General features: G+C 39.3%; 1 protein-coding gene across 5 annotated transcripts in view; it reads left to right on the top strand.

The window, feature by feature from the left end:
• LOC136863235 (uncharacterized) overlaps nucleotides 1–27375 on the top strand; it is a 150668-nt gene that overhangs the window by 86553 nt on the left and 36740 nt on the right. For 4 of the 5 annotated variants that reach the window (XM_067139614.2, XM_067139615.2, XM_067139613.2 and 1 more), the window contains exon 2: nucleotides 4460–4622. In XM_067139614.2, coding sequence (XP_066995715.2) covers nucleotides 4460–4622 — 163 coding nt within the window. Of the gene's footprint in view, nucleotides 1–4459; nucleotides 4623–7786; nucleotides 7854–27375 lie in introns of those variants that run through there. The other variant, XM_067139616.2, reaches the window with a different exon arrangement.

The raw sequence follows: 27375 nt of genomic DNA, 5'->3' as shown, positions 1-27375 counted from the left end.
TCAGATATCGAGAAAGAAGAATTATCTCCAATCTGTACAAAAATCAGTCTGCAGTGATCAGAATCGAGGGCTTTGAAAAAGAAGCAGCAATCCAGAAAGGAGTGAGGCAAGGCTGCAGTTGTCCTCCCTTCTTTCAGTGTTTATATAGAACAGGCAGTAAAGGAAATCAAACAGGAATTTGGAAAGGGAATCACAATCCAAGGAGAGGAAATCAAAACCATAAGATTTGCCAATGATCTTGTTATTTTATCCAAGTCTGCAGTAGATCTGGAGAAATTTGCAAATGGTATGGACACTGTCTTGTGGAAGGAGTATAAGATGAAAATAAGTAAGTCCAAAACAAAAGTAATGGAGTGCAGTCGAATGCAGAAAATATTATTTTAGGAAATAAAATCTTAGAGGAAGTAGATGAATATTGTTCTGTGGGTAGTAAAATAACTATCAAAGGCGGCAGTAAGGAGGACATAAAATGCAGACTAACAAAAGCAAGGAAAACCTTTCTTAAGAAAAGAAATTGGCTCACTTCGAACATTGGTATAGGAATTAGAAAGAAGGTTTTGAAGACTTTTGTCTAGAGCATAGCATTGTATGGAAGTGAAACATGGATTATAACTAGCTCAGAAAGAAGGAGAACAGAAGTTCTTGAAATGTGATGTTACAGAAGCATGCTGAAGGTGAGATGGGTAGATCGAATCACGAAAGAAGAGATACTGAATTGAATTGGTGAGAGAAGATTGATTTGGCTAAATTTGACAATTTGAAGAAATAGAATGATAGGACCCATCTTAAAAAACACAGGACTTGTTCAGTTGGTTTTACAAGGAAGTGTAAGCAGTAGGAACAGAAGGATTAGACCACGGTATGAATATGACAAGCAGGTTTGAGCAAATGTAGGATGTGGTAGTTACGGTATGTAAAAATGAAAAGATTAGCACAGTATAGGGTGGTGTGGTGTTTTGCATCAAACCAGTCTATGGACTGATGACTCAAACACCACCAACAACCACAAATACTCATGTTAATACTATATTTGCCAATATTTCAGTAAGTAAGAAATTGGCATTTCGCTCATGGGCTGCAATTCGGAGTTACTGCTGACTCCAGAATTGTCTTTAAATTTGGTTCAAATTACAAGCCTCAAACTTCCAAGATAATCCAGCATAATATTTTTTTAACATTGGAGTAACTGTGGCACATTTCAAAACACTTATGTTATGAGTATGACTGCGGCAAGGGTAATGCAGTGGGGGTGGGGGCAATTTTATATTATTATTAATATTATTATTATTATTATTATTATTATTATTATTATTATTATTATTATTATTATTATTATTATTATTATTTAATTTTTTTATTTGTGCCACTAATGCAGCCCATGAGGGATTTATTAAACTAAACACAATCTCATCTCTCTAAGGACTCCTGGAACATAAAAGTGACCAAGGCTCAAAGTGTTTTCAAGTAAGGTGAAGTAACTCTGAAAAGAGTGACTGACCTGAAATCTTTAAGCAAAAACACTCACCATATTCTCTAATGCATTATCCAAACTAAAAACATGAGTCATATGGCAAAACATGTTCAAGAATGTTTTTCCTTTATGATGAAGAGGATCTAAAATCAACACAAATATTATTTATTGTGAAATGATTAAATATCAACTGAAATTCCTATCAGATGTAGTGAAAAATATGGATTTCTTGCCAACGTTAGCGACGCATTTGATAGTCGTTTTCCTTCTGTAACCAAGATAATATGTTTTTTATCTGGTTGAGGTCAGTGGTGTTAAAGTGTTTTAAAATGTAACAACACCATGTTGTTGACTGCTATTTGATGTATCTAAGACTACTAACACTTAGAATGTATGTTAAAATGATCGTGGCCAGGCTGAATGGCTCAAATGGTTGAGGCACTGGCCTTCTGACCCCAACTTGGCAGGTTCGATCCTTGCTCAGTCCAGTGGTATTTGAAGGTGCTCAAATACGTCAGACTCATGTCGGTAGACTTACTGGCATGTAAAAGAACTCCAGTGGAACTAAATTCCGGCACCTCAGCATCTCTGAAAACCGTAAAAGTAGTTAGTGGGACATTAAGCAAATAACATAATTATTATTAGTACTAGTTGCTTTACGTCGCACCGACACAGATTGATATTATGGCGACTATGGGACAGGAAAGAGCTAGGAGTGGAAAGGAAGCGGCCGTGGCCTTAATTGAGGTACAGCCCCAGCATTTGCCTGGTATGAAAATGGGAAACCACGGAAAACCATCTTCAGGTCTGCCGATAGTGGGGTTCGAACCTATCTCCTGAATACTGGATACTGGCCGCACTTAAGCGACTGCAGCTATCGAGCTCGGTATAATTATTATTAAAATGTCCGCCTCCATAGTGTCATGGTTAGCACTATTAGGTGCGCTCCTCAGAGGCCCGGGTTCGATTCCTGGTACTGCCAGAAATTTAAGAATGGCAAGAGTGCTGGTATGTGGTTGAAATGGTACATGCAGCTCCCCTTCATTGAGGTGTGCCTGAAAAGAGCTGTTTTATTATTAAAAAGATCTTGATCAAGCAAGTGGCTGTGTAGTTTGGGTCACGTAGCTATCACCTCTTGCTTTCAGGAGATATTGGGTTCAAACACCACTGTTAGTGGCCCTGAAGATGGTTTTCTGTCATTTCCCATTTTCAAACCTGGAAAATGCCGGGGCTGTACCTTAACACGTTGACTGCCAGGACACATAGCAAGAAATATCCCGGTGGCCAAAGCATTTTTTCTTCTATGCATGTAGTAAATAAGCAGTAAAGCAAAATTCGAAGTGATATTTCACTTAAAGTGTTCAATGTACATACGAAATACAATAAAAATTCCCCGCCGGGCTGAGTGGCTCAGACGGTTAAGGCACTGGCCTTCTGACCCCAACTTGGCAGGTTCGATCCTTGCTCAGTCCAGTGATATTTGAAGGTGCTCAAATACGTCAGCCTTGTGTCGGTAGATTTACTGGCACGTAAAAGAGCTCCTGCGGGACTAAATTCCGGCACCTCAGCATCTCCGAAAACCGTAAAAGAGTAGTTAGTGGGACGTAAAACAAATAACATTATTATTAAAAATTCCCAGCACCCCGAGGTACCGCCGTGGCCCCACAGAAAATTTCACGGTATGGTTTTGCCTAGACTGCCAGAGCGGTACTAGAAGCTTGCATTGCTTGATAGTACACATTGTACATAACAGTGTGTGCCACGATTTGTTTACTAGCGCTTAGGACTACAATCGCAAGGCACTCATTGTTTTACAGTAGGGTGTGTGTGAAATACATGCGGGATATTTCTGAGTTATTTTACCAGTGAACGGAGAGGTTAGTTATAAAAGTGAAACCGTTTTCTTCTCGAACTTGGGAGATAGTGTGAGAATTCTGGTAAGTAGTGTCCATGTCGAACTGATCTATTGCGTTTTGCAACACAAAAAACTCTTTACCAAATTAAATTTGAAATATATTTATTTCCTATTTACTCCTTACCAAATGCTCAATGGTAATGTAAAATGTTGCTATGTTTTGAATGAATTTTGTCAATTTAGAAAATCAAATACGCTCATGTTTATGCAATATTTATTGCGATAAGCATAGAAATCAGCTCAGGTATGAGTGCAACAATTTGGAAGGAATCAGTTTGGCCTATTGATTAGGTAAGCATAAGCTTGGGGTGAAAATGAGAAATCACAGAAAACCATAACCTGATTTCCTGACAGTAGGATTCAAACCCACTCTCTCCAAAATCTTGAGCTTGCGAGTTAGCTAACCTGGCATACGTAAGCGCATGGTTAAACTGATTGGACAAATACTCACATATTGCCAATAAAAGGAGGTTGGATTAATAAAAAATAAATACTATATTTTGGAAACCAAGCACGCCAGGATTTGCTCCGAGGCCATAGCGGTATGCTAGCATAGCGAATTCAACAGCTCAGCGGTCCGCCGGCCCGGCAGGGAAAGTTGTATATCAACACCTGTCAGCAGTACTTTGTACCTCCGTGGCCTCATGAGACACTCGCTCAGCGGTACAATGTACTGCCCTGGCAGCCAACGTGTTAATATAGGCCACAGTTGATTCCTTCCCACTCCTAGCTCTTTCCTATCCTACTATCACCATAAGACCTATCTGTGTCAGTGTGATGTAAAGCAATTGAAAAAAAATTATGTTATTATTATATTCCCTTTTTGTGTACAAAGAGACATTTTGAGGAAAATTAGATATTAATGATTGCTTAACTGGTGGTGGTGGTGGTGGTGGTGGTGGTGGTGGTGATTAATGTTTCTGGAGGAAGTACAACTGGGCAACCATCCTCGGATTAATTACCTGGTACCTGAAAATCCGTCTTACATGAATTTACACACACCTCAAAGGTGTAAAATTAAAATAAATTAATCTCTCTCTTGTTTTGTAATATGAGCTACTTTCATTTTTTAGGTGGTTGCTCTTCACCATGGAGTGTGATCATAATAAAGCAACAGCATTTCCTGTTTCTCTGACCTGTCAAGAGGAGGTTAGAAACATTGCATCATCCATCATTAATATACTGACTGCTCCTGGAAGATTGGTTCAGAATGACAGATACAAATCGAATGCTCTGGTTGGTATTGGTTTTAGGTGACAGACTAACTATAAAGCTATAACTATAAATTACATGCCTTATACTTGCATAAAATAAATGGAAATGCTTTAATTGTGTAGTGCAAATTCTGAATGGCTAATTCTACGTAGATGAAATATATGTAGAAGGAAACTGTTAAATCCAGCATCGGTAGCACAGTTGGTTAGTCACCAGTTTTCTGTTCCCAAGATCTTGGTTCGGTATATGCCTGGAATGATAAATTATAGTTGTACTATACATGTTATCCCAGAAATGGTTAAGCACCTTGCTTGTGCCTGTAAACATTGGAAAACATGCAAGTTGAATGCAAAGAATATTTCAATGTTGACAACAAGCATGAAATGACAGTGAACCCTCTTGCATTTGAAGCAACACTTGACAGGAGCCACAGTGAATATCAGTGGCATCTATGCTGTAAGCAGCAAGGCCACATGATTTCAAGGAACCATTTTTGAGGCCAATTTTGAAAGATATATAGAGATATATTCAGACTAACTCTGTTCAAAGAAATAGTATATTAAACAAAACCAGTTAATTAGAAAAATAGTATTTACTTCTAAGCTTGTCAATACTTATTATTTAACAATCCCCTTAGATTATTTTATACAATGTCAATGCTACATGTTTCGGCTGTGTTAAGCCCTAATCAACCATTAAATTACACATTTTGTCAAGGCATACCTTATGATTATAAAATTCATACATACCTTGCATGTACATGCTGAAAATATTTAATCTTTGTTAAAATTAACACTGTGATATCATTAAAAGAATACATGATCGAGTAGAGTAACTAATGAATCCACTGAATGATGATATTATGTATGCATGATGTTGTCAAGTGACAAGGAATTATAAAACATTGTTAAAAGTATCTTGAATCCACAAGCATTATGAAAAGATCTTCAGTGTGCTGTGCTACTGTTCATTAAGTATGTTGATTAAAACTTGACTATGACATTCTATTAGATAGAAAGTTATTTATGCTCTTCATTGAGGTGGACGTAGTTTGATGCAGAACTTGAAAGATGTTATTTTTTGCACGGAGAATGTAGTCTTGTGTGTAAGAATTTGTATCTAAAATATAAGAAAGAAAAAAAGGAAATGAAAGTTCTGTAGAGATCACGAACCTACTACGCTGGTGTAGCAGGGGGAGAGGTGATACTCCCATGTGGCATGTCCAGGTGGCGGATAGGGGGGTCCTAACCGGCTTGCCGGCAGACTTGAGCAAAATAAATAGCTCTCGCGGACCAAACACACAACCCCCTGTGGGTGGTGGACGGAGGCGAAGAATACACCCATGGTATCCCCTGTCTGTCGTACGAGGCGACTAAAAGGGACGACCAAGGGATGATTGAATTAGAACCATGACACTAATAGTAATTAGTACCATCATGCGGGGAACATCATGGGTCGCTTTTACTTGCGTGTAGTACCACTATGTTAGGTACACAATAGGTTTGTGATTAGTAGTGACAGTGTGTAAATCAGGTTGAGTTTTGCAGTATGTATGATTAGTACCACTATATGAGTGACACCATAGGTCTGCCTTGCCTATGATTAGTACCCACTATGTGAGGAACACCACAGGATAGTATAAGTCCCTGTGATTAGTACACCTATGTGAGGAACACCATAGGTTTGTGTTGCCTGTAAATGGCGCCACAATGTGAGAAACACCATAGGTCTGTGTTTCAATTTCCGGAAACGCTGCACTCCGCCTGCGGAACGCTCTGCGATCGCCGTTACTTTTTAGAAGTTTTTCCTTCTTCTTCTTCTTCTTCTGCCAATCATGAATACACGATTCATCAGTATCGTATTTTGCGTGTTACATTACCTTTGAGTAGTACCATAATGTGTGGAATACCGCAAGTCTACGCTACTTTTGATTAGTACCGCAGCATGACAAATTGATTCAGGATTGTGCTGTAGAAGCAGCCCTTGGTCAGTAATATTATTGTTTAATGCTAGTTCCGGGAATGTGGGGCATTACGGATCGGATCCACTTATTCTTTTAAGTTCATATCCATCCATTTGTTCTTCTTCATCATGTTTTTAATAGTGGTCAGTGGATGATTTTGGTCTTTTAAATTGTCATTACATTTCTTCTCATTTCATACCATTAGGGACCAATGACCTAGATGTTAGGTCCCTTTAAACAACAAGCATCATCATCATCAGTTCTCTAGAGAGATATTGGCTGGAGGATGAGGAAAAAATGGTACAGTATTGCTTTACTCACTTCCTGGCTTGGCAGAGTGGAAGTTGCTCTGTGAAAGCTTGGCACAGCACTGACTGTAGGTTGTGAGTAATGGAGCGCTACAGTGTGCTACAGTTATGTGGAGGAAATGATGAGGGAAAGGCAGTACTAGGAGTGGGAGAGACAAGAGAGCAGATGTTGTCTTTAATTGTAATGAAAAGTTAAATTTGTTTACAATTTTCATTGAAAATCCCTTCATAAAGGATATTGACTTACCCAAAGAACTAAAACACAGCCGCTTAATCTGAAACAAAAGGTTAAAGAAAACAACCTCATTATAAAAAAAACTGACAAAGGAAGTATGGTCGTACTAACAAAAAAATTACATTAATGAAACAGAATCATTTTGTGCAGTTAAGAAGTTTTCCAAAATTTCAAAAGATTATGCCATCAAAATCTAGAAAAACACAAAACAACTTTTTTTTAATTCCACATTTCCTTTAAACAAACACAGAAGTTCTAGATTAGTCACCATGAACCCAAGGTTACCTACAGCAAGGACTTCACCCGAGATCCGTAAGACCAATTATTAATTTTAGAAGCAGCCCTATGTATAAACTGTCATGATTTATTCCCACATTTTTGAGCAAATATTAACAATTGTCTGAAAATACAACCATTAAAAACTCCATTGAATTCTAATTTCACCAACGAGTCTTAAACATTCTAACATTCTACACTCGTTTGACATCACCAGTATGTATTATTGCATATCCATTAATTAAACTATTAATCTAACAACAAAAAGTTTATACACAGTCATCTAAGTAAGCAAGAAATGAACGAATTCCTGGCCATATTGAAATTTGTACCAAACTACAATTTTTTTTCTTTCATCAATGATATCTATCAACAGAATGGTCTTTCTGTGGGTGCACTGGCCTCAGAGATCTTGGCGAAAATATATATCGATGACCTTGAAGAAACCAACATTATTGACAACTTTTGATGTAAGTGTGTAATGAACTAGTATAACTTAAAAACAATTCTCTAAACCCAGGGGTAAATAGTAAAAATATCAAGCTCGATTAGCAGGTGGTGGTGGTGGTGGTGGTGGTGGTGGTGGTGGTGGTGGTGGTGGTGGTGGTGGCGGTGTTATTATAACTTGTAAGGTGTGGCTATATACACTGGTATTTCAAATTATGAAGTTGTTTATGTCTATTGTTGTTATTATTATTATTATTATTATTATCTACGTACTTATGTATGACAGGCTGTGAGTACAGACTTTGTTTGGTATAAATCTTGGTTGTATCATTTATTATCTGTGTGTTGTATGATCTGTCTTGTGTAACAGAACATGTTAGGCTATGTCACGATACTTCTGCTGTATGTTTATTAATACGGCTTTATTTAATGTAAGAACATGTAATTAATAGTATATAATTTATTATTACCTGTAAATATGATGTATAAATCCAATGTAATGTTGTGCAACACAGGGTAAGAGTCTAGAAAAACACACCTTTGTCCTGATGTCACTCGAGTTTTACAGAATGTTCTGTTCATTTGTATATAGGTATTGGAGACTCGAGAAGATACGAGAAAGCATGTTGTGTCATACTTTTCTGGAAAACTGGCCATGCAAGGTATATAAAGGACAGCCTTGGGTTGTTGAGTCGAGTTGTTAGTGAGAGTCGTTAGTTGAGTTAAGTATGTGTACTCATGTGATCTTGTCAAGTGTTCCGTTGTTGGTTGACATGCTAAGGTGGCAGTCGATTGAGTTCAGGATGGTGGTTCATTTTATGTGCAACTATTAATGTGTAAATAAAACAGTATACACAATTGACAGCATCTCATGTGTGCATCTTTGTGGCGACCATGACAGAGCATAGTTTTTGGTAGTAAATAAGAGTGTAAGTGAAAATCAGAATAAAATGAAAGTGATACTGGAAAATATGTCTGTAAAACAACTTCAAGATGAACTCGCTAAACAAAATCTTCCGACGAATGGCAGTAAGAGATCATTGAAAACACGGCTACGAGAAGACCTCATTAAAAAACGATGAAGATCCCAAAAGGTTTTTCATCGAGGTGGACGAACAACCGGACTCATCATCAGAAGATGAGGTAAATATGACCACAGTGTGTACCAACACAATAAGCATGATACAGACACTCAATAGCAAGATCTCCAAAGGTAATTACACCTTAACAGAACAGATTTCACAAGTTAATTCTGCCTTAACGGAATAGATTTCTGACTACATTTCGAAAGTGAATGACAAAATTTCAGACAAAATTTTACAAGTAAATTTCACCTTAACAGAACAGATTTCTGAACAAATTATGAAGGTAGATGACAAGATTTTTCAAGCTAATACAGTTCTAACCGGACAAATATCTCAAGTGTACACGCAGGTTTACAAAGTAGAACAGTGCCTAGAATCAAAAATTTCAACCGTAGATGATAAAATTTCGCAGATCAATTCCCCAATTAGCGACATCACCAACCAATTGACACGGCATTTATCAGACATCAGGTCAAAACTGACATATTCGTTCAACTCATCACACCGCATTATTATTATTATTATTATTATTATTATTATTATTATTATTATTATTATTATTATTATTATTATTATTATTATTATTATTATTATTATCGTCATCATCATCTACATAGTTATGAATGGACTTCATTTGGTATAAATCATGGCCATATCATTTATTATTTGTGTGTTGTATGATCTGACTTGTGTAACAAAACATGTGATGTTATGTCACGATACTTCTAATGTATGTATATTAATACTTTATTTAATGTAAGAATACATAATTAATAGTATATAAATTATTACCTATAAATATGATGTATAAATCCAGTGCAATGTTGTGCAATACAGGGTAATATTCTAGAACAACGCACCCTTGTCACTCCAGTTTTACAGAATGTTCTATCCATTGGTACATAGCTTATTGGAGACTCCAGAAGATACGAGGAAACATGTTGTGTCATACTTTTCTAGAAGCCTGGCGAGGCAAGGTATATAAAGGAGCGTCTTGAGTGGAGTTGAGTTACGGTAGTGAAAGTCGCTAGTTGAGTCAAGTATGTGAACTCATGTTGTGATTTTGTTGTGTTGGTACATGGTCGACATGCTAATGTGGCAGTCATGTTCAAGATGATGGTTCATTTATGTGTGTGTATAATGTGTATATAATTTGTAAATAAAACAGTGTACACAATTGACAGCATCTCGTGTGTCCGTCTTTGTGAATACGGTAAGTGGCAACCGTGTGTACAGGACTTAAGAATAATTTTCGGTAGTGAATAAGACTGTAAGTGGAAATCAGAAGAAAATTGAAGTGATACTGGAAAATATGTCTGTAAAACAACTTCAGGACGAATTCGCAAAACAAAATCATCCCACGAACGGCAGTAAGAGAACATTGAAGACACAGCTACAAGGAGATCTCATCAAAAACGGTGTGAAGAACCCAAAAGGCTTTTTTATCAAGGTGGACAAACAACTGGACTCGTCATCAGAAGATGAGGTAAATATTATCACATTGAGTTCCAACATAATGAGCATGATACAGACACTCAATAGTAAGATCTACGAAGGTAATTCCACCTTAACGGAACAGATTTCCAACATTTCGAAGGTTAAAAAAAAAAATTTCGGGCAAAATTTTGCAAGTTAATTCCGCCTTAAAAGAACAGATTTCCAACAACATTTCCAAAGTAAATGAACAAATTTCAGATGTTAATTCCACCTTAACAGAACAGTTTTCCAAACATATTTCGAAGGTAGATGACAAGATTTCTCAAGCTAATACAGTTTTAATCAGACAAATATCTCAAGTGTACACGCAGGTTTACAAAGTAGAACAATGCCTAGAATCAACCATTTCAGCTGTAGATTATAAAATTTCGCAGATCAATTTGCAAATTAGCGACGGCACCAATCAATCAACGGAGCAGATATCGAATATCAGGTCAAAACTGGGGCAGGTTGAGCAGATTGATAGTAGGTTAAGTCAACTGGAAGGGGACATCTCGATCCTCAAGGAGGATGTGGGAATCCAGGTTTCCGGCATCAAACAACGCGTTGAGGGGAGAATTTCTACCGTTAAGGGAAATTTTGGAAGCCGTACATCTGCTGTTGAGGGAAATTTTGGGAGCCAATTTTCTGCCATTGAAGGAACATTAGAAAACCAGATTTCAACCATCAAAGGGGATGTTCAGAATATGATAAGGACCTTACTTCATGCTGTGGAAGATAGATTAAATTGAATACGACCTATCACCACACCTTCAACCCCCTCAAACCTAACCGGCAATACAAGACACCTAGACCGGAAGATGATTAAAGAGAGCCTTCCAGAATTCCACGGGAGACTGGGAGAGAACCCGACTAGCTTCATCGAGGGATTGGTCAGTGTACTAGGAAGGACTAATCTACCGGAGGACATCTTCGTTGAACTCATCACACTGTGGTTAAAGGGGCAAGCCGCTACTTGGTGGAATAACTTGAAGGCCTTGAACTTAAATTGGACTGACTTCAAGAGGTAATTCCTTGCTAGGTTTAATTCCAAAGGGGTGAGGAGCTCTGTGAAAAGGAACCTACTGACTGATGCACAACGCACCAGCATGAGAACTAGCGCATTCTTCCTCCAGAAGTACCAGCTCTTAAAGCGACTGCATCCTGAAGGAAACGAGAATGAGAGCCTACCAGACATCGTAGAGCTACTCCACAACATGATTAGACCCCAAATGAAGGTATCGCAACTGAAATCCTTTGATGTCTATGTAGAATCATCGCTCGGTTGTAAGGAAAACACAAGAGTAAAGCCACGGTAGAGACCAGCTCGGTTAGGAAATGCTACCAGTGTGGAAGAATGGGACCCCTGAAGAACAAATGCCCAACTTTGGCATCGGAAAATCTAGGTCCGGCCCACTCTGGATTGAGGGGGGGGTATGGGACCAGGAACAGGAATGCGCTTCAAGACCTGACAGACAAGCAGCCCTGGACAAGTAGGAAAGGGATTGGTCAGATTGTGAGCAGAACGGCCAACCTCTCCCGGCTATCATCTTGAGGATAGGCAACGAGAATTTTTCAGCCATACTTGACAGCCAAGCAAGCCACCCATTTGTAAATGGGACTGTTGCAAGGACTTTCCAAAAGTCATCACCAATAAAATAGGACGGACTACCACTGTAACGCACACCATTGAATGCAACACCTCCTCACCTATCAAGCAACGCTCATAATAATCAACTCTGATAAGTGCAACTTCGTCATTCAGAAGATTCAAGAGATGGAAGGGCAAGGTCTCATCGAACCCTCTACATCCTGTTGGGTTTCGTCTATCGTCCCACAGAAGAAGAAGAAGAAGAAGAAGAAGAATAGGTGAGTATTGACTGTGTGTGGACTTCCGCAAGTTGAACGAGAAGGCAGTTAATAACGCCTACCCCATGCCTGACCTGAAAGACTCGCTGAAACAAGTAAGTGGATGTAGGATTTTCAGCACACTGGATCTCAACTCCGGATACTAGCAAGTGGAGGTCGAGGAAAGTTCTAGGCCACTGACCGCCTTCATGACACCAAGAGGATTGTACCAGTTTTCAGTAATGCCTTTTGGACTGAAGAATGCTCCTGCAATCTTCATGGGACTGATGGATAAGGTATTGTCAGGTTATGTTGGAGATTTCTGCCAACTGTATCTCGACGACATCTTAATCCACAGCAAGAATTTTCAAGAACACCTTGTACATCTGAAGAAAGCGCTGGAAAGACTGAAAATTCATGGACTGATCTGCCAACTGGAGAAGTGCCACTTTGCCAGTCCCGCATAGAATATCTTGGCCATGTCCTAACATATGAAGGTTTAAAAAGCAATCGGAGAAGATAGGGCTATCGAAGAAGCTGAACGTCCGCAGACCAAGCGTCAAGTACGTCAGTTCCTTGGCTCGTGTGGGTGGTATAGGAGCTTCCTGCCACACTTTGAAGAGAAGGCAATACCACTCATGATCTACTCCATAACATCCGCCCGTTCCGATGGACCAGCAAGGAAGAGGCAGCATTCCAAGGCATTAAGGCTGCAATATGCAATGCTCCCAGTCCAGCCCACCCCACCCCAACCCTCAACAGAAGATGTGCCTGCAGACGGACCCCAGCGACTCTGGATTAGGTGCAGTGTTATTGCAGGAGAGGGGTGACGGCGGAAGGGACATCATCGAGTATTCCACAGCAGAAAGCTATCTCCCACTGAACAACACTACTGCATTGCTGAGAAGGAAGCATTAGCCGTAGTGTGGGCCATGGGCAAATTCAGATGCTACTTGGAGGGAAGGAAGTTCCAGCTGTACACCGATAACCCAGCTCTCAAATGGTTGAACTCGGCCTCTGGCTCAAAATCTAAACTGATGCGATGGGCTCTGTTAAACACAGAATTTGATTTTGATGTTAGTCACATCCCAGGATCGACGAACATAGGAGCAGGCAGTTTATCTAGGCACCCGGCGATGGAACCTGAAGCTAGGAGCACCATTGTCGAGAGGGAGTTTCCACAAAAACACCAGAGAGAACCCAGTGAATCCGTTCTTACAATCATCAGGAAGGAACTTGATCTGGGAGCAATCAAGCAATGACAAGAACAAGACAAGCCCTGTACGGCCGTGACACAGTGGATTAAGAGACAGAACACCGATAGTCGACTTGTCCCAAGAGAATTCAAGATGTGCTACAAGAACCCAGGTTGACAGAGGACTCCTAATGTACAGATCTCACCTCTCCGACACACCTGCAGTGGTGGTGAACCCTAGTCAGCACACTATGGACATCCTCGAGAAGTTCCACAACAGCACTAAAGATGGACATTCAGGAGGTGAAGAGACATATCAGTCTATCCAATGAAGATTCTTCTGGGTCAACATGCAGAAGGACATTCTTGACTGTGTAAAAAGGTGCTACATCTGTGCCTGCACCAAGGCGAGCAACAGGAAGGCAGGTGCCAGTCAGCGAGGAAGATGGCCACAACACCCTTGGGAGGTCATAGCCCTGGACTTGATGGGTCCTTACCCTAGAACACCAAGGGGTAAAACAGGACTCCTAATAATCACTGACCTCTTCGCAAGATTTATTGAAGCCTTTCCGATGCCAGAAGCCATGACGGGACGCATCACCAGTCTTCTACAGGATGAGGTGATCAGCACCTACGGTTATCCACGATGCATTCTATCAGCAGAGGCGCCAACTATTATGGATTGTCCGTAATGATTACAGATTTCACATCGTGATTATGGCATTATGGTCGAAGAGGAAATTATTACGGAAAAGCAACTTTGTCACGATAAAAATTAATTTCTACAAAAAAAAAAAAAAAAAAAAAAAAAGGAAAGAAGTAAAAAATGTTCGATCCCTTAGAGCATTACTGGTCAACCCTCCTCATTTCAATGTTAGTAAGTTGGCAACTAAACATATTTGGTCATCACTTCCTTTTGTTTCCCGTGAGGGTTGTGAAATCACGGCCTGCTACATAGATATACGCTGCTCTCTTAGCTAGAATTACGTATCAAGTTGGCCGTGAGGTAGGCTCTACTCCTTGCTACTCGCTACTTCTTGCTCTGCTGCAATTCTCTTTGGTTCTCAAGTGCGCGCATTCGGTTCTCTGTCTGTTGTGTGCGTAGAACGAGTGGTATATTTAGCAAATTTCAGTTCTAATTATCCTAGTCGTTGATTCAAAAAAGAAGTGATTGGTTTTGCAAAATGAAGCAGAGCAATTGTCAAATTACATCTTCTTCTAAGAAGACAGCAGTGTTACAGAAATATCAAAACGGTTACACAAAGGACTGGCAATGCCTACTTGCTTCTCGTGTTAGTAAAAACCATGTGTTCTGCAGTGTGTGTTCGTGTGATTTTCTGTGGCTCACGGTGGACGTGATGATTGCAGACGACACATAGAATCCAAGAAACATCACACATACGGTGAATCAAAATTATGAAACCATTCTGTTTCATTGTTCTTCGCAAAGGGTAATGAAACTGCGGTGACGAATGCCGAATTGCTGTTCACATCATTTCTTTTGGAGCATAATATTCTGATATCAGTTTCAGATCACGCTGGAAATTTGTTTAGATCAATGTTCCCTGATTCTAAAATATCTCAGAAATATGGTTGTGCATGAACTAAAACCTCTGCTTTAGTTCAATACACAGCATCTGAGGCAAAAAGGAAATAAGTGAACTTTTGAAAATAACGCCTTTTTCTTTGGCTACTGATGGTAGTATGGATTCAAATGCAGTTAAACTTTATCCTATAGTTCTCTCTTTCTTTAATGCTCAGAGAGGCCAAATATCAACTCTTCTATTGTCATTGTTAGGGAGTACCGACAATACAGGTGAAGGAATTTTCTCTGTTATTAATAGTGAATTGTCTTCTTTAGCCATTCCATGGGAAAATTGCATTTCTTTCATCTGACAATGCATACACAATGATAGGGGCAAATAAAGGTGTTGCCAAATTTGTGAAGGACAGGCATTCTTCTGTTTATGTCCCAGGTTGTTCATGTCATCTCATACACATCTGTGCACAAAAAGCAGCAGCCCAATTACCGGTCAATGTAGAGAACTTTTTGGTTCAGTTCTAAAAGGCAAAACACATTGAAAATTTATCAGGCTGTTTGTGGCACAGAGGGTCCCAAAATTTTGAAATATGTTAGTACCCGTTGACTCTCACTTCTTCAGTCTGTTGATAGAGTTCTTGAGCAGGATAAAGGATAAAATAGGATAAATTTATACCCTAAAGAAATAATCTTCTGTCTACGCGTTTAACTTTGTTGGTAATCCTTGAGTATGATAGTTCTTGCGAATTTCAAACTTTAGGCCTAATTGCAATTTTCATTTCTATTTGTGCTTATTAATAACCTATTGAATTAGGATATGTCTGAACGTAGTTTAAAAACTGTTGTAGTGTATTGTAGTGACTTATTAGGATTTAGAGTGCTTATTCTATAATTTTGAGTAGTCTTACGAATTTCAAACTTTAATTGTAATTTCCACTTCAGATTGTGCTTAGTAATAACCTGTTGTACTATAATTAGGTTACGTCTGAACGTAGTTGAAAATCATTGTAGTGTATTATAGTTGGTATTTTATTATAAATTAGTGTGTTTATTCTATTACTGTGAAATATTTGTGTAGTATAGTATCTGTAGTATCTATAGTATCTGTGGTATCTCTATTAACTCTCTTACTAGAATTCTGTTGCAGTAATTAGGGCAGACTTAACTGCAGTTTAGAATTGTGTAGACCGAATTCTTGTGTATTACTTTCGGTTTTCAGTAATTAACAGCAATTTTCATTCTGTTAGGGTGTTGTAGATCAAAATTCGTACAACTAAGTACCGGTAGTATTGTAGTGTAGTAGTAGCTTATATTAATTACCTTGTTGTTGTGTGATATTGTGAACTATCCTAGACAATATTTCTTTCCCTTCATTTTTATAGGCAATATTTCTTTCCTTTCATTTTTATTTGCACAGAATAAGTTATTTTATTTTTCCTTTTCTTCCCATTATTCTGTAAATAATGGCTAAGCAGTGCAACTGTAAAAACTGTGGGTGTGGCCAGGCATTAAGGAGTATGAGGGAGGAGTTGGAGAGTTTGAGGGAGATAATTAGGATTCTCTCAGAGGACAGGAAGGAAAGTAGGCCTCCCTCAAATAATGTATAGGATACAGTAGGTGTAAAGAAGGGATGAGAAGGAAATGGGGGAATTGTAGAAGACAGGTGGTCTGATGTTTTAAGGGGAAGGAGTTCAAGGCTAAGGGCTCTGTTCAGGATCAGAATTCAGGACAGGTGTTCGTTAGAAATCAGTACGAGTCACTGCAGGTAGAACAACCGAGGGAAGATGAGGAACAGGGAACTGTTGCTGAGATGTGCAGAAGTAGGAGGAAGGGAAAAGGTAGGAAATGGAAATGTAGTGTAGTGGAAAGGAAAAGACAGGTGGAACAGGGTCATGAGAGGGAGAAAAGGGAGGAGGAAGTAGCTTCTGCAGCAGTGAGAGAAGATAGGGCTGACCAGGAGGGGAGGGGATCAAATGAGGTGGGTAGGGTTGAGGCTCTGGTCATGGGGGATTCCATCGTTAGACATGTGGGGAAAGTGTGTGGAGGAAAGGGAACCAGGGTAGAATGTTATCCAGGAATTAGGTTGAGGCAGATGTTGAGGAAAGTAGAAGAGAAGGAAGAAGGAAAGGAGAAGGTGGTAGTGTTTCATGTTGGTACTAACAACGTAAGGCAAGCAGGTATAAGTACCAACATAGTTAGGGATGTGTGGGATCTGGTAAATGCAGCACAGATGAAGTTTAAGGAAGCGGAGATTGTTATCAGTGGAATACTGTGTAGGAGGGATACTGACTGGAAGGTGATTGGGGATTTAAATGAGACTATGGAGTGGGTATGTGGGAAACTGGGAGTGAGATTTCTAGATCCTAATGGGTGGGTAGGAGACAAGGATCTGCACCCAGATGGCCTTCACTTAAACCACAGTGGTACATATAAGTTAGGAAACTTGTTTAGAAGGGTTATAGGCAGGTATGTTCAGGGAAACGGGGTGGCCTAGGGAGCGGTGTTAAGCGAACAGGGAACTGGAAATCAAGTAGGATATCATAAAAATGTTAGTGCTCAACTGTAGAAGCATTGTAAACAAAGGAATCAAATTAAGTAATTTAATAGATATATACTTACCAGATATTGTAATAGGAGTTGAATCATGGTTGAGATATGATATAATGGATGCAGAGATATTCTCATGGAACTGGAGTGTGTATCGTAGAGATAGGATAGGAATGGTAGGAGGGGGGAGTAGTCATTCTGGTGAAAGAAGAATTTGTAAGGTACGAAAAAGTTAAGGATGAAAAACATGAAATTCTGGGTGTAAGGCTCTTCTCTAAAGATAATAGGCAACTTGATGTCTTTGGAGTGTACAAACCGGGAAAGGGTAGCGCTGATGCTGATTCAGAATTATTTGATAAGATAATCAGCTTTGTTGGAAATGATATGGAAAGGAATGTGATAGTAGCAGGTGATCTCAATTTACCAAATGTCAGTTGGGAAGGTAATGCGAACAACAGGAAGCATGACTAACAATTGGCAAATAAGTTAATATGGGAAGGGCACCTGATTCAGAAAGTGATGGAACCAGCTAGAGGGAAGAATATTTTGGATGTGGTGCTGATAAAACCAGATGAGCTCTATAGAGAAACCGAAGTAATAGATGGTATTAGTGATCACAAAGCTGTTTTTGTCGTAGTTAAAAATAAATGTGAAAGAAAGGAAGGTATTAAAATTAGGACTATTAGGCAGTACCATATGGCTGATAACAGGCATGAGGGAGTTTTTAAAAAGTAACTATGATCGCTGGAAAATGGTAAATAAAAATGTAAACAGGCTCTGGGATGGGTTTAAAGCAATTGTTGAGGAATGTGAAAATAGATTTGTTCCTTTAAAGGTAGTAAGGAATGGTAAGGATCCACTATATTATAACAGAGAAGTAAAGGGACTAAGAAGGAGGTGCAGACTGGAAAGAAATAGAGTTAGAAATGGTTATGGAAGTAAGGAGAAATTTATGGAACTTACTAGGAAATTGAATCTAGCAAAGAAGTCAGCTAAGGATAATATGATGGCAAGCATAATTGGTGGTCATACAAATTTTAGTGAAAAATGGAAGGGAATGTATAGGTACTTTAAGGCAGAAACAGGTTCAAAGAAGGACATTCCAGGAATCATTAATGAACAAGGGGAGTGTGTATGCGAGGATCTTCAAAAGGCAGAAGTATTCAGTCAGCGGTATGTAAAGATTGTTGGTTACAAGGATAATGTTCAGATAGGGGATGTGAGTAATACTAAAGAAGTATTAAAATTTACCTATGATAACAATAACATTTACAGTAAGATACAAAAGTTGAAAACTAGAAAAGCAGCTGGAATTAATAAGATTTCTGGGGATATACTAAAGGCAATGGGTTGGGATATAGTACCATATCTGAAATACTTATATGATTATTGTTTGGTTAAAGGAGCTATACCAAATGAATGGAGAGTTTCTATAGTAGCCCCTGTGTATAAAGGAAAGGGTGATAGACATAAAGCTGAAAAATACAGGCCAGTCAGTTTGACATGAATTGTATGTAAGCTTTGGGAAAGCATTCTTTCTGATTATATTAGACATGTTTGCTAAATCAATAACTGGTTTGACAGAAAGCAGTTTGGGTTTAGTGAAGGTTATTCGACTGAAGCTCAGCTTGTAGGATTTCAGCAAGATATAGCAGATATCCTGGATTCAGGAGGCCAAATGGACTGTATTGCGATTGACCTATCTAAGGCATTTGATAGGGTAGATCATGGAAGACTACTGGCAAAAATGAGTGCAATTGGACTAGAAAAATGAGTGACTGAATGGGTGGCTATATTTCTAGAAAATGGAACTCAGAGAATTAGAGTAGGCGAAGCTTTATCTGACCCTGTAATAATTAAGAGGGGAATTCCTCAAGGCAGTAATATTATGTTTTCTTATATATGTCAATGATATGTGTAAAGAAGTGGAATCAGAGATAAGGCTGTTTGCAGTTGATGTTATTCTTTACAGAGTAATAAATAATTTACAAGATTGTAAGCGGCTGCAGGGTGACCTCGATAGTGTTGTGAGATGGACGGTGGGCAATGGTATGATGATAAACGGGGTTAAAAGTCGGGTGTGAGTTTCACAAATAGGAAAAGTCCTCTCAGTTTTAATTACTGCATTGATGGGGTGAAAGTTCGTTTTGGGGATCAATGTAAGTACCTAGGTGTTAATATAAGAAAAGACCTTCATTGGGGTAATCACATAAATATGATTGTTAACAAAGGGTACAGATCTCTGCACATGGTTATGAGGGTATTTAGGGGTTGTAGTATGGATGTAAAGGAGAGGGCATATAAGTCTCTGGTAAGACCCCAACTAGAGTATGGTTCCAGTGTATGGGACCCCTCACCAGGATTACTTGATTCAAGAAATGGAAAAAATCCAAAGAAAAGCAGCTCGATTTGTTCTGGGTGATTTCCGACAAAAGAGTAGCGTTACAAAAATGTTGCAAAGTTTGAGTTGGGAAGATTTGAGAGAAAGAAGAAGAGCTGCTCGACTAAGTGGTATGTTACATGTTATAAACCTCATTTTAGGTCCGTATTGAAAATTTTACAGTTCAACAATAATAAAGGTGTTTTAATTTGTTCCACCTATTCAGTACTTATATTTTCACTTATAGGGTTACATAAATAGATTCTTAGTTACATGGGACATGTTTCGCCCTCAACTGAGGGCATCTTCAGCCTAAACACAATCATCAACAATACAACTAAATTAAAAGTGGAAGTTAAAAATTTTGTCAGTTATTAAGTTATTGTGGTATGTTCCGAGCTGTCAGTGGAGAGATGGCGTGGAATGACATTAGTAGACGAATAAGTTTGGTTGGCGTTTATAAAAGTAGGAAAGATCACAATATGAGGATAAAGTTGGAATTCAAGAAGACAAATTGGGGCAAATATTCATTTATAGGAAGGAAGTTAGGGATTGGAATAACTTACCAAGGGAAATGTTCAATAATTTTCCAATTTCTTTGCGATCATTTAAGACAAGGCTAGGAAAACAACAGATAGGGAATCTACCACCTGGGCAACTGCCCTAAATGCAGATCAGTAGTGATTGACTGAGTGATTGATTGACAGTGGAAGCTTTGATACTCATGTTTTGTAGTGAGACCCACCATAAAAATGAGACCATCAAGCAGTTTGAAACTGTGAAATCTTTCATACAAGACCCACACACAAAACTGTTTTGCTACTTTCTTCAGAGTACACTTCCTGTTTTTAACTCAGTGAATATATTTCTGCAACAAGATGCTCCAGCCATACATCTTCTTAGGAGGAACCTTACTGTTCTTTTAACTGACCTATTGGTCAGATTTGTTAGCCATGTTCTATTCAGTCAGAATCTACCTCCCTTTTGAGTGTTTTATTATAGAGGAGGAAATACCAGAAAGCCAATGAGGACTTCATAATTGGAGCAAAAGCTAGGGCATACTTGAAAGATAATGACTGTGATGAAGAGATGTTTTATAATTCAGCTTGCAGTTACATTATCAGGAAATTTCCCCTTGATGATGTATTTCTTCTTCATGCTGAAGTTGTGGACATCTCTCTCAGAATGAAGGTTTCCTATTCATCTCTTAAATACTTTGTTCGAAGATTCCCAACTTTGGTCAAAGAAAGTGAACATGACAAACTTGAAGAGGAATTTGCAGTTTACCAGTGTGATACTTTCCCAGAATATATTGTACATGGACCTAACATTGATGTGAGTTTGGGCAACATTGCAGAGCTTAAAGATGAAAGTGGACAAATTAAGTATAAAACCTTAAGTAATGTTGTATTTGCAGTACTAAGTGTACCTCATAGTAACTCTCCCACAGAAAGAATTTTCAGTGGTAGGAAAAATCTGATGGAATTCAGGCCTACATTAAGTACATCCACACTGGAATCACTTATGGTTCCGAAGACGAAAATGTCATCTCAGGGGGAAGTATGTTTCAAGAAAACCTACACTGAAAAGCAGCTGCTGGGTGCGAAACAAGCTACAAATAATATTTTATCGCAGAACTAACAGGTAATGAACAAATTTTATTGTGTAATATGATGCACTTTAGAATATATTGCTATAGAAAAGGGCAAACCGGATGCTTTGGATTTGACTGGTAAACGTCTACAAGGGGGGGGGGGGGGGGGGGGGGGGGGTGCGTGAGTTAAAAATGAGGTTACTTATAGCCCCCTTCAAAGGTTGGTACCTCTGTATCAGACAACGGGAGTCAGTTCACGTCGAGGAAGTGGCAGCAGATGATGACTGAATGGAGTTTGGAAAACTGGACTACCCCTATCTACAACCCAAGGGCCAATCCAACGGAACAACAGAACCAGGGGCTAAAAAGGATGCTGCGGGTCCACCTAATAGACAAAGAACATCGACTGTGGGACCGTCAGATACTGCAGTCACTCTTTGCCCTGCGATGACACATCAGCCGTGTTACTGGCTACTCCTCAGTGGAGCTGTTCCTTGGTCGACAGCTAAATAGCACCGGGGATTGGGAGATTCGTCCACCACCCACTTCTGGACAACATAATGCAACTGTTTCCCTAGCAGAGTGGCAGCATAAGCAGCAGCAGGACATCAAGGAAAAGCAAGCATTGGCTAAGAAGAGGTCCCTTACCCAGGCCAAGTTTCAAGATGTCGATGAGACCCAGATCTTCCTACCAGGCCAACAAGTACTGCGATGTAACCACCCAGTCAGGAATAAGATTGGAGGGTTTTATGCAGGTCTCGCACCTAAGTGGGTTGGTCCCGTCAAGTTGATAAGCGGCTGGGCCATTGTGTCTACTTGCTAAAGACCAACCCTCCTGTCAAGATCCACGCATCAGAATTGCGGCGAGTCACCCAACTGCTGCACATACAGAGTAAGCCTGGTACTGCCATGAGTCCACCTGGAGGAGAGGCTACTGATGACATGACACTATCTGGTCATGAGTAGGAGAGCGCATCGACTACCACCGAGGAGGAGGCTGGTGGCGAGGCGACACCGACTCCCGACACGGCATGATTTGGTCAAGAGGAGGAGAGCAAATCCAGCTATAAATTTCATTTTTGTTCCATATTGAAGTGCAATTATAAGAATTCTTATAAATCCAGCAATGTCGAGGAAGAGATAAGGTGTAATCTATGACCAAGGCAAAGTCAACGAGGTGATAGACTGCTGAAATTATTTCAAGTTATAGGGGAGGATATTGATGCAAGTGTGTAATGGACTAGTATAACTTGGAAGCAATTCTCTAAACGCATAGATAAATAGTGAAAATATCAGGCTCGATTAGTAGATGATGATGTTGTTGTTATTATTATTATTATTATTATTATTATTACTTGTGAGGTGTGGCTGTAAATGCTGGTATTTCAATTTATGAAGTTGTTTAAGACTATTATTGTTATTATTATCACCTATGTAATTATATAAGACAGGTTGTCAGTACAGACTTTATTTGGTATAAATCGTGGTCATATCACTTATTATTTGTGTTTTATATGATCTGTCTTGTGTAACAGAACGTGTGAGGTTATGTTATGATACTTCTGCTGTATGTTTATTAATACAACTTTATTTAATGTAAGAACATGTAATTAATAATATATAATTTATTGTCACCTGTAAATATGATGTATAAATCCAATGTAATGTTGTGCAACACAGGGTAAGAATCTAGAACAACACACCTTTGTCCTGATGTCACTCGAGATTTTCAGAATGTTCTATTCATTTGTATATAAGTATTGGAGTATCAAGAAGATATGAGAAAGCGTGTCACACCTTTCTGGAAGCCTGGACAGGCAAGGTATAGGCTATAAAGGACAGTCTTGGTTCGTTGAGTCAAGTTGTTAGTGAGAGTCGTTAGTTAAGTATGTGAACTTATGTGATCTTGTCAAGTGTTCCGTTGTTGGTTGACATGCTAATGTGGCAGTCGATTGAGTTCAAGATGATGGTTCATTTTATGTGCAACTATTAATGTGTAAATAAAACAGTGTACACAATTGACAGTATCTCATATGTGTCTTTGTGAATACAATACTTTAATGGAATTTTCTTTTGGATACGATATGTAGATGACATATTTGCAAATATAGACCAGCAAACCATAAATACTCAATTTTACTTGGACATCTCAATTTGCTTGTCCCGTGTATCATACTCACATTAGAAAATTAATCCAATAATTCTCTCATCATTCTTGATCTAACAATTACAAGAAAAAGTATCTCAGCTATGACATTTACAGAAAGCCAACCCTAACTAGCAACTTCATTAGATATAATTACCTTCACCCCGGAACTCATAAAAAAGGTACTTTCTATAGCCTGGCCTATAGAGCCCTTAACATTCCTCTTTCAAAAATAAACTTTAAAAAAATGTAAACATTACCTCCTAACAGTGGTTTTAATAAAAACTTTGTAATTAAGGTTATTAATAAAATAAAAGTTAAATTGGTTACTACACTTATAAAAACAAAAGAAGAAAAGAATGTCATCGCTTTCAATAATAATAATAATAATAATAATAACAACAACAACAATTGTATCAAGCCACCAAATTATTAAAAAAAACATAGCTTAATATTGCTTTAAGAACTAACAATACCAACTCCAATATACAAACTGAAATGCCTTAAACGTGGTGCGAATTACATAGGCCAGATGGGATGCAGCTTTTTAGGTCGATATCAAGAACATTTTAATGCCCAAAAATACAACAGACTCTCCACCGTGAGCCTTTGTATGTCTGATCGATGTCATTCTTCTACGTCATTAGAACAAAACGTATAAATTAGTGATGGTCAACGCTCTCGCTCGAGACTCGCGAGACTGACGTCACAGATCTCGAGACTGTCGCGAGAATCTCGAGACCAATTCTCCTGTACTGCGAGCTGTGCGAAGTCCCAGTAACTACGAGTGTAAACTTTATAGTATATCATCAGCAGTTATTGCGTGAAATAAGGTTCACATACGGAAACGTGTGAGCCAATACATTTTGTCAAAAGCTTGGAAAAGTACTGCATGTTCAACTATGAACCTCTGAATACCATTAACGAAAGTGAAAACAGAACTTCAGTATCTTAAACTGTTCACGACTTATTTGAAGTGGATATTTTAGCAGAATAACCCTGTATAATTTGTGAATAACTGTAGATAAGATGTACACTTACTTGGAACTAGAGGCGTGCATTATTCGAACTTGAGACGGGGATAGGTGTGTTTTGCTACATATGCAACCACCATTACACATGAGAGGAACGTGAAATCTAAAATGCCCGAGTTTGCTCCAATTCTTTCGACAGGGGTGATGGCTAACGGTCTCGAGACAGATTCTCTTGTGCTGCGAGCTGTGTGACGTCCCAGTAACCGCGAGTGTAAGCTTGATAGTATATCATCAGCAGTTCTGATATGTAAACGTGTGTGCCGATAATTTTTGTCAAAAGCCTAGAAAAGTACTGCATGTTGAACTATGAGCTAGTGATGGGCAGTCTGAGACGAGGTCTCGAGATTTCTAAAGATTTCTGGAGACTCGCGCAGGCACTACTCGCGAGAAATTTCGAGAGATCTCGAGTGCGTTTTCCCCGCATTGTGTGGCGAGAAGCGTGTCGTAGGCCTACAGGTACACGGAGCTGAATGTTGTTTATGCCGAGTATGTGAATAGCAAACTACGCGCCTTCTCCATTCCGTAAATACGTGTCAACAAGTGACTAGGCAGTTCGTTTATACCGGTGTATATTGTGACGTAGTACAACATAATTATAAAGGATACGCATTCTGGCTTTGTATTCAGCAGCAAGTGCACGAATGAGCAGGCTAAGTACAGAAACTGACGGCTTCTGTAGGTACACCTACCCACCTTGGATACTAAAGGCGTGCATTACTCGAGGCGAGGCGGGATGCGCCTTGCTGCATATGCAACCACCATTACGCATGAATGAAACGTGTAATTTACAATGCCTGAGTTTGCCCAAATTATTTCGACAGGTTGGTGTACATCGTTATCAGAACTTACATTCAATATCATATTATCACTGCTTGCGTTTACCAATATTTTGGTGACACTGGAAATAATTCCTTAATATGTTATAGAGTATACGCGTCGTAATTAGGTCCTTCGGTATATGACGGTTCAATTGTGTCTAAGTGTCCGTGACAATTTTAAGACGATGTCCGAAACACAACGTAAGTCGCGGATGTAGGTTATTTTGAAGAGGTGCCACATAGCACAGTCCGTTGTGTTGTTTGTTCAAGGGAAGTAAAATACTTCAGCAAAAAAAATCTGGGATGATCCCGCACGGAAAATCACATGATATCGCTGAAGGTAGTGATGAACTGTCTGAGACGAGGTCTCGTGATTTCTCGAGACTAGCGTAGGCACTATTCCTCGCGAGAAATGTCGAGAGATCTCGAGAGCGTTGTCCCCGCATTGTACAGCGAGCAGCGTGTCATAGGCTCACATGTAGGCGGAGATGAATGTTGTTTGTGCGGAGTAGGCGAGTAGCCAACCACGAGCGTTCTCCATTTCGTAAATGCGTGTCAGCAAGCGACTAGGCCGTTCATTTTTACAGAGGTCTGTTATAAAGGATACACATACTGGCATTGTATGCAGCGGCAAGTACGCGAATGAATAGGCTAAATACAGAAACTGGCGGCTACTGTACGTCCTACATCGTTATCACTAAATTTATCAGACCCTATATGCAATACCCATTTGACCAGTGCTTGTATGTACCGACATAACGGTGACGAAGGAAAGAATTCCTTGCAATATTATAGAGTATTCGCGTCATAATCAGATACTTCGGCATATGACTGTATAATATGTAATTGGTCTAATTGTACGCGATACCTTTCAGACGATGTCCGAAACGCAACGTAAGTCGTGGAATTATTATTTTGAAGAGACGCTGTGTTGTTTCTTCCAAAGAACTGAAATGCGTCAGAAGAAATATTTCTGGCATGATCCGGCACTTAAAAACACATAACATCTTAGCGATCAGGTAGAGAAACATGTTCGTAATTAAGTAGCTGCCGCAGCACAGGTTTCCTTGACCACCGACATGTAGACATCGATGAACTGTGAATCGTACATGACCGTAACAAGTCTCCACAATGAATGGGCCATGTAGAGTATACCGCTCGAATCATTTCGATTTCGCCAGAGACACACGGCGTTGAATATTAGTGAAGCACTGGATACTGTACTTACAGATTGGGGGATAGGTGAAAAAGTAATATCAGTTGTTACGGACAATGCTGCCAACAAGTCAGCTGCTATGAAATTGGTCCTTAGCGGAGGTGAGGATGTGCAACACGGATCATGCATGGCGCGCACGCTTAACGTAGCTATAAAGAAATTTCTTGTGAGCAATGAAGTGTTATCAGCCGTACGGGGAAAAGTGAGAAAAATAGTCTCACACTTCAAGTTCAGCTGCACTGCTAAGGAAAAACTAACGGAGACAAAAAGCTTGAAAAATCTGAAAAGCTCATTTAGGAGGTGGAAACGCGTTAGAATAGTACGTTTCACATGTTTAGGAGGCTGCAGGAGCAAAAGGAGTGCATTGCAGCCTGTAGGACAGCTCTCCGTGCAAGCATTGAATGTCTGTCGCAGGAAGAATGGCATTACAGCCATTTGAACACATTACCACAGAGATGTCAACAGAACAGCATATTTCGATATCTAAAGTTATACTTATCAACAGGCAAATTCGTTTGGCGCTGTCAGGGGAGGCGGGAAAACAAAGGCAGTGCGGCAATTCGAGAGTGACTTGCGGGAATCTGTAAGTATAAAGCTAGGTGACCCTGAAACCTTTCTCCTATTCGCCACCGCGACCATTCTGGACCCTCGTTTTAAAACATTGCC

Source organism: Anabrus simplex, chromosome 2, assembly GCF_040414725.1.
Source record: "Anabrus simplex isolate iqAnaSimp1 chromosome 2, ASM4041472v1, whole genome shotgun sequence".
Lineage (NCBI taxonomy): Eukaryota > Metazoa > Arthropoda > Insecta > Orthoptera > Tettigoniidae > Anabrus > Anabrus simplex.
The sequence above is the reverse complement of the archived record's forward strand: the minus strand, read 5'-3'. Positions and strand labels throughout refer to the sequence as shown.